This window comes from Macrobrachium nipponense, chromosome 6 (genome assembly GCF_015104395.2).
Source record: "Macrobrachium nipponense isolate FS-2020 chromosome 6, ASM1510439v2, whole genome shotgun sequence".
Lineage (NCBI taxonomy): Eukaryota > Metazoa > Arthropoda > Malacostraca > Decapoda > Palaemonidae > Macrobrachium > Macrobrachium nipponense.
This window is the reverse complement of record NC_061108.1, coordinates 123,064,113-123,078,348: the sequence shown is the minus strand read 5'-3', so window position 1 is coordinate 123,078,348 and position 14,236 is coordinate 123,064,113. Positions and strand designations below refer to the sequence as shown.

The window sequence follows — 14,236 nt, the reverse complement described above, 5'->3', positions numbered from 1 at the left end:
ATCATTCCGCTTTTACTCATTCTTCCATTAATAATTCCGCTGTATTACCAGTACTTACCATTCATTCCTGCCTAATTATTCCTTCCTATCCTGTATTTCTGTTACCTATTCTATTCTTCCGTTAATTCCATCTTTCCTATCTTCTATCTTCCGTTACTCATTCTCCTATCTTCTTCTGTTAACCTAATTATGATCTTCCGTTAACTCATTTCCATATCTTCTTATGTTACCCTATTGATAACCTTCCAGTTACTCATTCTCCTATTTCGTATTCTGTTACCTTATTCTATCTTTCTTCCGTTGAAACTTCATTCTATATCTTATCTTCCGGTTAACTATTCAATTATACCTTTCCATGTTACTCATTTTCCAACCTATCTTCTTATGCTTACCTATTCATACTTCCGTTTAACTCACTCTTCACTATTATTCTTCCTGCTTACCTATTCTATCCTTACCGTTACTTCATTCTCCATATATTTCTTCCTGCTTACCTATTCTATCTTCCAGTTACTCATTCTTACCTATCATTCTTCTGTTTACCCTATTGCTACCTTTCCGTTACCATTTCATTCCTAACTATTCTTATTTGTTACCTATTCTTAGCTTCCGTTATTCATTATCCATATATTCTTCTGGCCTACCCTTATTTTATACCTTCCGTTACTTCATTTCCTATCTTATCTCTTCTGTTACCTATTCTATCTTCCGTTACTCATTCTTCCCTATCTTCTTCTGTTACCTATTCTATCTTCCGTTACTTATTCTCCTATCTTCTTCTGCTACCTATTCTATCTTCCGTTACTCATTCTTCCTATCTTCTTCTGCTACCTAGTCATACTTTACCGATACTTCATTTATTCCTATCTTCTTCTCGTTACCTATTCTATCTTTCGTTTACTCATTCTTACTCCATTTATTCGGTTTTTACCTATTTATATTCCGTTACTTATTCTTCCATCTTCTTCTTCTGTCTTAACCTATTCTATCTTCCGGTTATTTTTTCTTATTACCTTCCATGCTCGCTAAATTCAACCTATTCATTCCTTCCTGTTACTTATTCTCCTCACCTCTTCTTTGCTCATTTTTTCCTATTCTATTTCTTCCGTTACTTCATTCTTTTCCATATCTTCGCTACTTATTTATTTCTTCCGTACCTTATTTCTTTTCCTATCTTCTTCTGTTACCTATTCTATCTTCCGTTACTCATTCTCCTTTCTTTTTCTGTTACTTATTCTTCTATCTTCTTCTGCTACCTATTCTATCTTCCGTTATTTATTCTCTTACCTTCTTCTGCTACTTATTCACCTATCTTGTTCTGTTACTTACTCTCACATCTTCTTTGTCATTTTCTCCTATCTTTTTCTCTTACTTATTCTCCATATCTTCTGCTACTTATTAACCTATACTCTTCTGCTACTTATTCTCCTACCTTCTTCTATACCTACGTATTCCCTTGTATTCTTGTGCTACTTATTCTTCTATCTACCTCAGCTACTTACCCTCCTATCTTATTCAGCTACTTATTCACCTATCTTTTCCAGCTGCTTATTCCCTTGTATTCTTGTGCTCCTAGATTATTATTATTAATTCTCCTATCTTCTACTACTTATTCTCCTTTCTTCTGCTACTTATTTTCCTATCTTCTTGTTACTCATTCCCCTATCATCTTCCGCTACCTATTCTCTTATCTTCTTGTTACTCATTCTCCTATCTTCTTCTGCTACTTATTCTCCTTTCTTCTGTTACTTATTTTCCTATCTTCCGCTACTTATTCACCTATCTTCTTACTCATTCTCATATCCTCTTCTGCTACTTATTCTCCTTTCTTATGTTACTTATTCTCCTATCTCCTTCTGCTACTGACCTCTTCCATACATGTTTTAATGATTCGTCAACGACTCAACCTACATCGTCCGCTCAGTGTCAACGACCCAAGATGGCTATTGAGAATGACCCCGGCTGACCTCAGGCTGACTGACCTCTCGCTAGAAATGCGCCATTGATATGTTACAACGGATTTTCTATTGCTACTGCTTGTGCTCTTCTCCTACAGCTGATTCTGCAATGGCTAACACTCTCCTGCGAACATTCACCTGTGCCAACGACGCAAAAGAGGAGATAGAGAGAACTCTCTCGAGAATGACAGACATTAAAAAAAAATGATGAGTGTTTGTTGTTTATCACGTAGTGACACACAAACAGCGACAGGTATGCGAGAGGCCACCACAATTGATGCGGTCAACTGGGTCTGGAGATCGTTTCCGAATGACGTAACACTCTGGGCTGCTCTTTTTTTCTTTTTTTTCCCTTTTAAAGTGACGTTTAGGCCCCCTTCAACAACGCGCGTGCGCACACACACACACACTCACAGACTCTCTCTCTCTCTCTCTCGAAAGCTAGACAAAATCATTGGGACACTGTGAATGCACAATAAAACCTGCTCTTACAGATAGTGAGCACACGATGTCTCCTCAGATGGACTAACAAGTCTTTGAGACATCCTAATCCTTGTAACTCCTTGTAAAACTCTCTCTCTCTCTCTCTCTCTCTCTCTCTCTCTCGTTATATGAATGGGGTATTTCTCATTCTTCCTCATGATGATGTTTATCATTATCGTATTAGCTTCTTACAGCGCTGCTTTTCCTACTGAAATACCAATTGTTTCCACTAATATCAACATTAATTTAAGAAAATGACCATTACTGTATCCTCATTCCTCACTGACAACTGCTGGAAGCCGTTGAATAAATAACGGGAACATTTAAAAAAAATTATGTTAACGACACGAAATACATACAGAAAATGTATCGCAATCACTAGATTATAAAGGAAATGTCTGAAACCTCGTCCCCTTCACCAAGATGGAAATAGTCTGTGAGATTTATTAACTTGTTATCTACGCGTCACCGACTCCGAGGAGGTAGTACTATACGCCGCGGCCGCATGGTAAATGCACTCTACAGTATATACAGTCTAGACCGTCGATATATGCAAAACAGACGGTCGCACGAAGATATAATTTATTAATATAATTTGTCACCACGCAATATAGAACTGGGTGAATGTAACATTTTCATCCCCGAGGGGCTAGTACTAAACACGGCGTCCCACGGAGCTTCCGCCATGTTTAGTACCACGGTCTAGGTATAAACCTAGACCGTGTTTAGTTCTAGCACCTCGGAGTAGGTGACGCGTAGATAACCAACCAAAGTAGCACCAAACAATCTAAACAATCAACAAAACAAATATTCCCCCATACAATAATCAAAATATGGTCTATAATGGGTATTCATTAAAGTACCACGCACAAATGATAGTAAAACGGCTCAACTTCAAACATATCTTGGTAAATATATTCCAGACTATTTTGAGGCTTAAGTCACGTCCCTGAATCAGTACTATTCAAGACTTGACTTGAAGCCTCAACACAAGTCTTAGAGCTGTTACACAGATTAAATATTGGATATCTATTATTATTAGTGTTGGCTAGTAAATTAACAGTTGTGTAAGTGTAAATATAGCTACAAAAACAAACGAGAGCTTCCGAGCGGGTTCCGAGAACCCGCTCGATTCTCTTTCAGATTGAGGAGAATCGCGCAGATTCTTGAAAGCTCTTGTTTGTATTTATATATTTACACTTACACCACTGTTGATTTCTTCACAATTTTAGTGACTCATGCTATTATTATTAGTATTATTAATAGTTTTCTAGCCTCATTAATATTTTACGTCATAATTCTGGAATTTATTCAATTTTCGGGACTTGACTGACTAAGCTTAACTCTAAACCCTAATACGTGTCACCTTGCCCTACTTTTTAAGGACTTGTGCTTCTGTTTATGCCATGACATTTTATAATCTGAAAAAGGGCTTGGGATAAACGCCAGATTCTTGACACCCTCCTACCGTCAAAAAGAAGAAAAAAATGGTGACGAAGTTTAAGGAATGTGACAATGAACAAAACTTAGGTAAAAGTGCCAAACTATGTTTTAGCTGTGATGGTTATAGTTTTCTTTGAACATTTGCATATTTATCTTAACAGTAAATGTCTTAAGAAAACGGCAAGAACGGTTTTACTGCTATATTCATAGTTTAAATGCTGTATTGAGGATGACTTCTTGTGACAAAAGAAGAAAAAAAATCTCTCTCTCTCTCTCTCTCTCACCACACACAAACACACACAAACACTTAGGCTTCTCTTACTCACTCTCGCTTCCAGGATATGAAGGGATGAATACACCACAACGAAGACTGAATTTTTAGGATTTTCAGGTTATTTGTACTCATTTTCTCTTTACTTTTCATCAAACTTACTTGTCTTTATTACATTTATAGCCACATTTTCACCTTTTCTATCTAGCAAAAACTTGTACCTAATTTTATTTTTTCCTCTCCCAGATGATGATAACACAAACCTCTGGCCACTGCTCTTCTCAGTGTTACATCCACCAACTTGGTTAACCATGTACTTTGTAACAACACATAATTCAGCTGACTCTCTCCCATACACTCTTCCCTTTCCAAATTGTACTTAGGAACATTCTTCTTTGACAATCATGTAATAAAAAAAAAAAAAAAAAAAAAAAAAAAAAAAAAAAAAAAAAAAAAAAAAAAAAAAAAAAAAAAAAAAAAAACTGTGCCTTCCAGACAAATTTTCTACACCCAATCTTACACAATAAATCAACCAGTCAGGATATTGTCTGGCCAACTTTTCAAATTAAGAAGCTCAATTATCAAAGATAACAAGAACTTGGCGAAGAAAAACAAAATCGGAGAGTGGCAACACCATTAATGAACTTATTAAGCTATTAAGTAAAGGTAGAGATAGGGGAACATCACTGACATGGCAATAGTTGTTTAGAGTTGGCTGTATAAACTTGAATAAAGCAATGCTACAAAGGACATGGGGACAGAGAAACTAGCCACGACACTGCAAACAAATAAAAATAATTCAAACATGCTGCAGAGGAGCCTGATCATCCAGCCTACTGATGGACCACCCCTTACATAAAATGAACCACTTAAGTATCATCATTTTATACTTGCATTCATAAGCATTGAGCCTCTTACTTTTTGAGTTCCTATTCATCTACTAATCAACTAATTTCATGGTCCTCTATACTACTATATTTAAAATATTTTTATATGCCCTTTCTACTGCTCTTCAGACCACATGATCAAACTGCCTTAACATTCTCCATGCTTTCATTTCTGTTAATTCAAGTCACTCATTCTTTCCACCATGCATTTCTCCTGCTTTCCCATTTTCTTACAGGCAATTAACATCTCGTTCTTAAATGCTTCAAAATTCTTCTCTTCATCATATTTGCCATCTTAAAAGAATGAATGAGAGTTGAACTCAAAAGAAAACTAGGTGAAATGAGAAAAGATGAAAGACTTCTTTTGTATTACAAAAGTGAACAATTTGGTATGTGAGACAATACAAGCATCTTTTATTATTATTACCAGCAGTAGGATAACAAAGGATATCAAGAGAAATCATGTGTGAGATGTGCATCCTGAGTTGCTTTTACTGTACAACTAAGACAGACTTTTAACTGATCTAATTTTGAAATTTAAGCTGTCAAGCCGAGCACTGGAGAACTTCCAGCCATCCCATGCTAAAGACAACAAAAGGAGTTGGACAACATGACAGAGACCCAGAAAATAAAGAAAACAAAGTACATCTAAAGATGGTGTGGCGGGATCACAAGCTAGAAAAACAAGCTGGCAAAACCCTCCCCACATTAACATAATCACTCCAGCTGCCCAACCCACCCCAGTCACACTTTCTTCTTTACACAACAAATACACGCAGGACAATTGACCTACACCTATACAAAAACAAAACAAAAACAAAAACAACACACATGTACTTACCAACACTCCAGATACTCCGGGCTATCCTGTGCTGTCCGCTGGTCGAGGTCACAGAGATATAAACAACAACAACACCAACAACAACAACCAAGAACGACAACCCAACACAACAACACCCAAGGACTACAACCCAACAACCAAGGACAACAATAACACAACAACCACCAAAGAACACAACCACAACTCAACAACAACACAACAACAACCAAGGAACACAACCACAACACAACACAGCAAACAACCAAGAAACACAACCACGACCTCACACCTAACAAAAACTCAACAAAAGACCACAGCACAAACAACACAAAAAAAGCAACATACACCCCCAGTAACAACACCACTTAACAATAATTAACAACAAATCACAACTCAAACGAATTTCAATGCTTAACTAAATGCTGCCAACACTACTGTCTCTCACAGCTTCTGACTCAAGACTAACTGAAAAACTCACTCAAAACACACAACTCTAACAATCAACATTACCAGCAGACAGCCCAGAACCTACCAACAACCAATTCAGTCATTAACCATCCATAAAGCAATTACACTCTCTCTCTCTCTCTCTCTCTCTCTCTCTCTCTCTCTCTCTCTCTCTCTCTCTCTCTCTCTCTCTCACACACACACACAGACGTTGTCAAATGGAACTTCATAACTCCTCCATAATGGAACTTGGAGAAAACCTCAGAGCTGCACTAACAAATGTTAGAGGTGCTGGGTTGCACGAATGAAGAAAGGAATCAAGAATGGAAGTAATGTAAAAGGCTAAAGAGTGGAGGCAACTAGGGGCTGAAGGGATGTTACATACACCCTTTAGTAATGCATACAATGTACCATGTGAGGTGCCCTGAACCACAAACAACCTACAGGGAGTACAATGGCAATGAACATATCCGGGGAGTAGATTGTAATGACCATATCCATATCCTTTAAATTATTATCTATATCTGCAATCTCACTATCTTATTTTGTAACCTGCATGTGATCATCTTTGTTCTACCAAGCTGAAATCGTTCATAATCTCACAGTAGCAGAACCTATCAGCAAATTCTGACTAAATGATTCCAGTTGACTATGTCAGCCTAGCTGTCACCTCTCTGGCTGGATCCTTGGAGACCAGTGCTGTCCAAGCAACTAACTATCCTACTCTATCCTTCAGACTGACAGCTGCCCTTTACCAAGCTACTCTTACCAATGCTTGCCTCCTTTCATATCATGTCCTCCTGAGAAATCATGACTTAATTTAGTATCATTATTTCCCTGTGCCTGTCTTGGATTCAATCTCATACCTGGGGCTAGAAAGACCATCTTTTAGATGACTGAATCCTCCACATCTAGACCGTAATCCGGGTTGCTAGGAGACTAGATAATCCATACTCAAAAACATGGGATGAAACCCAAGTTTCTTCCAAATAATAGCTATCAGTTTCTCAATTAACCAATACTGTACCATGATGGAGTTGTTAGTAAGTCTCCCCATCTTCTAGGAACACTCAGGTTGCCCTGCTTCTGCATATTTCAAGTGATTTATCCCAATTAAATCTATATTTCTTCCACTAAAGTTGTACAAATGATCTTACTTGGCAATTTATCTGAAACTTTCTTGCATAACATTAACAAGTAATAATAAGACTATTAAGGCAAACACTAAAATACCATAAACTAAAGCCAATGGAACCTACTGAAGGACATAACTGAACATTACAGCATAGCCTTAATAAATTAACAGTCAGGTGAAAACCTACTTAAAAAGGGTTCTTTCTGACACACATGTTACCTGAAGACTAAAAGTTATATCAGAGTATATTGAAATCTGCTTTCAAATTTGTATGAAAATAGTTAAACTACTGGCATTCACTTGAAAATTCATTCCAAAAGTAAAGATAGCTCTTCATTACACATATACAGTCTAGCAAAAGATTTTGCTACTGACTAAACCAAATGTACTGGCAACTAGTTCAAAAGGGTAAGGTAGGCATTTTTCTGAAATTCTAACAAAAGATGCTACCAGAGTGGGCTCTATGAAAAGTAATTTTTGACTCAAAAAATTTCTATCAGATAAGCATTAAAAATATACAATTTCATCATTATTTAACAGTAGCAATGGTAAAAAAATATTCTTAAAGTTAACTAACAAAAACTACAACCCAAACAGGCTGTATGCGCCCATCCTCATGTATTACACTATCAAAAATCAACATTCACCAACTGCTACAACATACAGGTATACAAAAGCATTTCCAAATATTAGACTAAAAATAAAATCTATAACTGAGTAACTCTACTCACTTGAGAAGAAAAGGAAGACAAAGATGACATCGATACAGTTCGACTTGGAGCTCGCCATGCTGATGTCCCTGGCCTGAAGATATAACATTTTTATTTAAAGGTGTTGCAGCAAGAGCAAGCAATTTTGTACAAACAAAACTGATTTTTAGTGCATATAAATTACTTTACGGTGAGGTGATCCTGTGGTTAGCAGTTCCCTTGAGACTTCAGAATTTGAGACTACGTGCTTCCGCCTGGTTAGGTTGTGTACATCTGGGCTTCAAAGATCCCTCACAGAAAACAGTCCCTCCTTTTAGTGTCTGACCATTTTACAGATGAAAAGCCAGAAGGAAGGATTTCTCAGAAAATTAATGGGTCTGAGAAAACAGCACATAATGAAACCAGTGAGTGTAGTTAAGAAGTCTGGAGCAAAAGAGGAAGAACCATTTCTGGTGAGAAAGGAGCTTCTGACCCAATATATTCTTACCCTACCAGGTGGAAGTCTTTTTTTCTTTTCTAGAATGCATGTAAGAAGTTGCTAATCACTAGGGTAAAAATAGCTGCCTTTAAACAAATATGAATTATGTATATTATGTACACAAATTTACAATCTATAATGCACATATATTCTTATAATGGTTAAGCCCTCTAAAATACTTTTATGTTTAAACTCTTTGGTTGAAGATGTTTAACTAATACAAAGAAAACACAATCATGGCTTATTCACATCAACTGTTTTCCATGTATACATAAACAATGATATATTCTAGCACTGACAACCACTTAAACCCATAATTACGGAAAGAGAATGAACTTTCAGTGTAAGGTCTGGATGTAGTAGTTTAGGGATGTTAGTTAACCCAAAATCTACAACAATTTAACCCCAATATAAGAGCATACAGTACCTATTTCAGGTAAGCATCCATTATCCTTCTAACCTTTGATAACAAGCTTTAGTACCCAATACGTACTGTATTTATAAAATTCTGTGAGAGAAAGGGAATGAGCTGCATAAACTAATGAAAACAGGAAGGCTGCACAAATTAAGCAAAGGTTTTTTCAAAAGAGAAGAATCCAAAAAACTTGTCCTTCAAAGCAGTAGTATCCAACATTCACTGGGACAGTGCAAAACATCCTTTGTACCAGTAATGATATGTTAATCAGGAAATATCTCCTCTGGATATTATATTGCAGTTAAAAGGCAAAGAGATTTTTGGTTTCTATAAATTTCCCTTAATGTTTCTTTAAATTCTGATGTGCTGAAGCATACCTCTGCTACTTGCTTGAACTTTTTATTATTACGTATTAATTGCCTTGCTCATTTTTGTCAGGAAAAAAATGTAAATGAAACAAAGGTCAACAGTATTGCAATCAGAACCATTAGAGTAAGTAGAAAACAGAAGAAAAAAGATTAGGGCTAAATGAATTTGTATCAATCAACTCTTACCGTGCAAATGTTGGCCAAGAAACATCTAAATCATGACCAGTGGGAGGTAAATCAAAAGATATATCACACAGAAGATACAGGCTGCTTAGTAATGATGCTATAGACTTTTCATCTAGCAACAATGCCTCAGGTGAATAAAACTGTACAGTAAATGACTTGTGTTCTGTGCATTGCTGAATAACATCTGCTAAGCACTGGTGTACCAAACAATAACGCAGGAAACTGCGACTTCGTCCAACACCAGTTTTGAGCTGAAAAATGAGAAATAAAAAATCTAAAAAACTGCCATGAATTAAAAATAAATAGACATGTTATGTTAAAATGAATGGGATTTATACAAATAAAGAGTTATGAGCTCTTTATTATTAGACTTGGTAGGTCAGACAGTGACTTGAATTCATGTCCAGATTCTTAGCATCAATACAGTACTGTGTAATGCTGATCATGGCATCTATCCATACTTTGCTCATTGTCAGTAGCTTTTCAATCCTCAGTTTTTGCCTTGAATAGGCATCAGTGAAATCAGTACTATATGGCACAGACATGGACAATGAAGGGTACTTGAAATGCATAGGATTTTACAATACTTTGCATGATCAAAGAATTCTTACATCACCGCAAAAATATTAATACTCTTGTATTCCACTGTTTTATACTCATCAAGCAAAGTACAAGTTCACATACTACTTTGCTAAATTATAAAACACTAAAATTTAGCTAACCTCTCTGTTGGCTTTGACAATTTTCAATCCTTCGAGGATATTTCGTCGCTCAGCCAAGCACTTACAAAAGTAGAGCCAGACATCCCTCCGACCACCAAGAACAGTACGTTCTATTGGAAAAGAAGATAAAATGTTCACACTTATGTAAATAACCTGTAAACAAATGAATTTATAACAAATCACTGAAAACATAATTCAAACCATTTGAAAATATGGTTGCGTATTTCTCAAAAACCACTTCAAACCAATTGATTCAATCCATAGATGACCATCATAAAATCTCACAACTTTAAATGACTGAATGAACCCACTCACCTTTAAGTCCAAAATTAAGAATAAATTCCATTCTATCACATAGCTGCTGGAGATGTTTGCAGTCATCTGTTATGGGCAAATTAGTCTCCTGGTATTCTTGAACCATTTCTTGGATATCACCTGAAAAATGGTATCTTTAAAAATTCACCTCCTGCATACAGGGTACTGCTTCACAAAAATGTCTTTTGCAAGTCTTAGTTTTACTGTATTAGTTTGCCCTGCTTGCTAATGTAACTGGTATTTGACAAAACCTACTTGGCTCTCTCCCTTACTTGGCAGTACTGTCACAGTTTGCTTGCAGTGCAATACAACAAGTGTTGAAGGTCATCGAGAGAGAGAGAGAGAGAGAGAGAGAGGAGAGAGAGAGAGAGAGAGAGAGAGAGAGAGAGAGATTTGTTGAATTTTTAATCACTTGCTGAAAAGAACATAACCATACATGATGAACAAATGTCCCATGAGCTCAGTCACGTTCCACAGCAGTTGCATCCCCTACAGATTACCTCTTTACACTTTATTTATTGCAACTTGGTAACAAGGTAGTTAATTATCAGTAGGTAGGAGGGAGATGGGGGGTACCACCAACTCAACAGGCTTTTAACCCCACTTTCCTTTCAGCAAACAAATTTCATAGTAATATTTAGGAGAAAAAAAATTAAATGTTCTATACTATTAGGAGGGATAAGTAAAACTACAACTTCAAATAACTTGGCATTCACATGGTTACTGTGAAAAAGTGCAACACTGCAACCATAATGAAACAATGGAAACCTCAAATCTAAGGATTTATAACAGTTCATGGCCAGTTGCAAGGAACCTAACGATTCAGCTGGAAGGCCACATGGTATTGATTTACATCAAATCCCAATATTCATTATCTAACAGCATGAGAAAAATGAGAATCACCTTTGACAAAACTTATGACATGCATTACAGAAAACTTAAAATCACCTTTGACGACCAGTAGAATTTTTAAAAATTATTCACAGCCCCCCAAAGAAAGAAAATTGAGAATATTCTTTAATAAATGAGGAATTTTTCATATTATCCAAAGAAAAGAGACAAATGAACTTTACCTTTAACAGACTGCAGAATCTTTTCAAAGTTTATGCCAGCGGGTCTCCTTACAGCTGCCATTGTACTTGTTTAGCTATACCTGTTGAATAAAATTAAATAATACAGTAAGTACACCTGCTTTATTCATAATAACATAAAATAATAAAAACCAATAAATCTAACCTTTATTAACCATCATACAAAACAAAATATGCTATATATAAGTTATTTGTGAGACCATCATCATATAAATCCATACCTCCACTATTTTGGGCCAAAGGAAACAAAAGGCTGTTTTTTTTTTTACAAAGAAATAAACTATATTTTAATGAAAAAGGGTTATCTGGACCTATTTTTTGACTAACGTATGATTCAGAACAATTGTCAGTTCCTAAGGAGCAAAGGTGTGTTGGTACTGAGAACCCAATTAAGTACAGATTTCAAACATTAACCTCAACTAAATAATGTATTAGTTAACTGCAGATGAGAAAAACCAACTATTGCTTTTTGTTATTAATTCTTTCTGATTTACTAATTTTTGCAATTGGCTATCTAACCTGGAAGTTTTGCAAAAACTTAGCCTAAAAAAGATTGGAGCTAACCTAGACCATTTCAAAAGGTAGACAAAAATTAATTTAGTTTGCACCTTACAAAGCAATTCTTTCTGGCAACTAGAGTTCTCAATCATAACCAACAAATTAGTTTTGGATGAGAGTATGGGGAATGATCAGATCACGGCCGACAGGAACTGCATACTACCTGTCAGCTGCACTGCTGGGAAACACTGAAGGAAAATAGTTTTACTACACTTATATAAATATTAAAAGTTACGACAAGCCTGATAAAATCTTGTGTAGGACCAAATATGGCCATAGCTTAGAGGCCATGCCAAGGTGGGCAAGATAAGCATGGGCATGGAAAGACAGAACAGGGGTAACTTGGAATGAGAAGAGATTCCAGAAAGCTCAGGATTTTCCTTCCCGTAGTTTTCATTGGACCACCAATAGAAACATCACCATGGGGAGGGCTGCACTCCACTATCGGCTCATGGCAGATGTGTGTCCTCCATGACACCAGGTAAAAAGTTAAAATATAATAATCTCACCAGCTATACTTTGAAAGGCTAGGCCTGCAGTTTGAACTAGAACTGTAGCATATAAATAAAAAGTACTGTAGGACATGCACAGGAATTAAAGGGGAAGAGTGTTGAATAACAAGAACAGGTTCTACAGACAAAAACAAACCTAACCTTTTCTGGAACGCCATGCCCTGACCTAACCAGGCCCGCCAACCTAACCTCTCTTAGGATGCCATGCCCTGACTTGGCCAGGGGGTTCACCGATATGGACCCCCCATCAACACTAAACAAATGAAACAAAGAACTGAGCTTCCAATCGGAGGTAGTCCTGCCATTCGGCAAACTACCTGAATTATGAAGGCTTAGGTATCAACTGTGGAAAGTGGTCTATCCAAAGATCATCTCTCCTAAATATCAAAAAGACTTACTGAAAGTAGAGTAAGGCCTACCTAACCCTTGATATATTGGAGGTTAGAACAGTCAGAAACTGGCAGGTAGGCCTAACATTACTAGGGTAGATCACCACGGCAGGCCAACCCTCATCACGGTGGACGGGTCTTATTCACTCGATATTTAATTGGTGAAACAAGAATACAATTGCAACTCTAAGCATACCATTTAAAAGACTGAAGTTTCGTCAACATAATGTGATATATGAAAGCCCCACACGAACTAAAATAAGCATGTGAGCTCTTCGTAAAATATGTTTTCAAGGCAGTTTTGAAATCCAATATGGCGGCTACGTTTTTCATGGAAGGTTCTGATCAGTGATGGCCACCATCTTTCCCCAGCCTTCCCAGCACTCATTTGAACAATGTTAGCGTATACATATATGTAACGTTTATTGATCTTACTCAAGATTGCAGTTGTAATCAGCACAATAAAACAACATTTTGTTGCCTATATTAGTGAAAGTATGAAACTTGTTATTCCTGGGGTTATGGTTTGAACTGAATTCATTCTTACCTTGTAATCGGTGGTTTTTATCCTTACTGCCATCACAACTGAAACTCCACAGTGCTTATTTGATTGTTATTATACAATTTTTGGTCTCAGTTCACTCCACATTGCACTTTAAACCCGTTGCTGTTTCTGGTTTCTAAGCGCGCGCGCCATAAACACAGTTATGAACAGCATACTTTACTCGTTATTTAGTTTAAATTTACTTTGTTATTTAAAAATTTTGATTTAATTCATGTATATTATCCCTTTTTTGCAACCAAATTACCCCGAAAAATTACAGATATTTCTAAAGTAGATAAAATCAAATGTTTCTAACGTTTTCGTACATCTGGCTGCCGAAAACCATAGAGGAACGAATACGGAAAAGTGAATTATATACATGTTTTTTTTTTTTTTTGCTTTTTTGTTTTTGCTAGCACTTTTCATTGATTTCAGTCTTTATTAGTATTTTGAATTTCTTTAATAATCGTATGCCAGAAATAAATGGCAAAATCATCGTTGCCA

The 14,236-nt window shown here is 36.4% G+C and overlaps 1 protein-coding gene across 3 annotated transcripts in view; it reads right to left on the bottom strand.

Annotated features, from left to right (window-relative positions):
- Positions 1–14,236, bottom strand: part of LOC135216098 (FYVE and coiled-coil domain-containing protein 1-like) — a 78,596-nt gene that overhangs the window by 62,163 nt on the left and 2,197 nt on the right. For all 3 annotated transcript variants that reach the window (XM_064251127.1, XM_064251126.1, XM_064251128.1), the window contains exons 2-6: positions 11,712–11,791; positions 10,639–10,758; positions 10,324–10,433; positions 9,602–9,852; positions 8,176–8,248 (exon numbers count right to left, since the gene is read on the bottom strand). In XM_064251127.1, coding sequence (XP_064107197.1) covers positions 8,176–8,248; positions 9,602–9,852; positions 10,324–10,433; positions 10,639–10,758; positions 11,712–11,772 — 615 coding nt within the window. In that variant the 5' untranslated portion in view covers positions 11,773–11,791. The remainder of the gene's footprint in view (positions 1–8,175; positions 8,249–9,601; positions 9,853–10,323; positions 10,434–10,638; positions 10,759–11,711; positions 11,792–14,236) is intronic.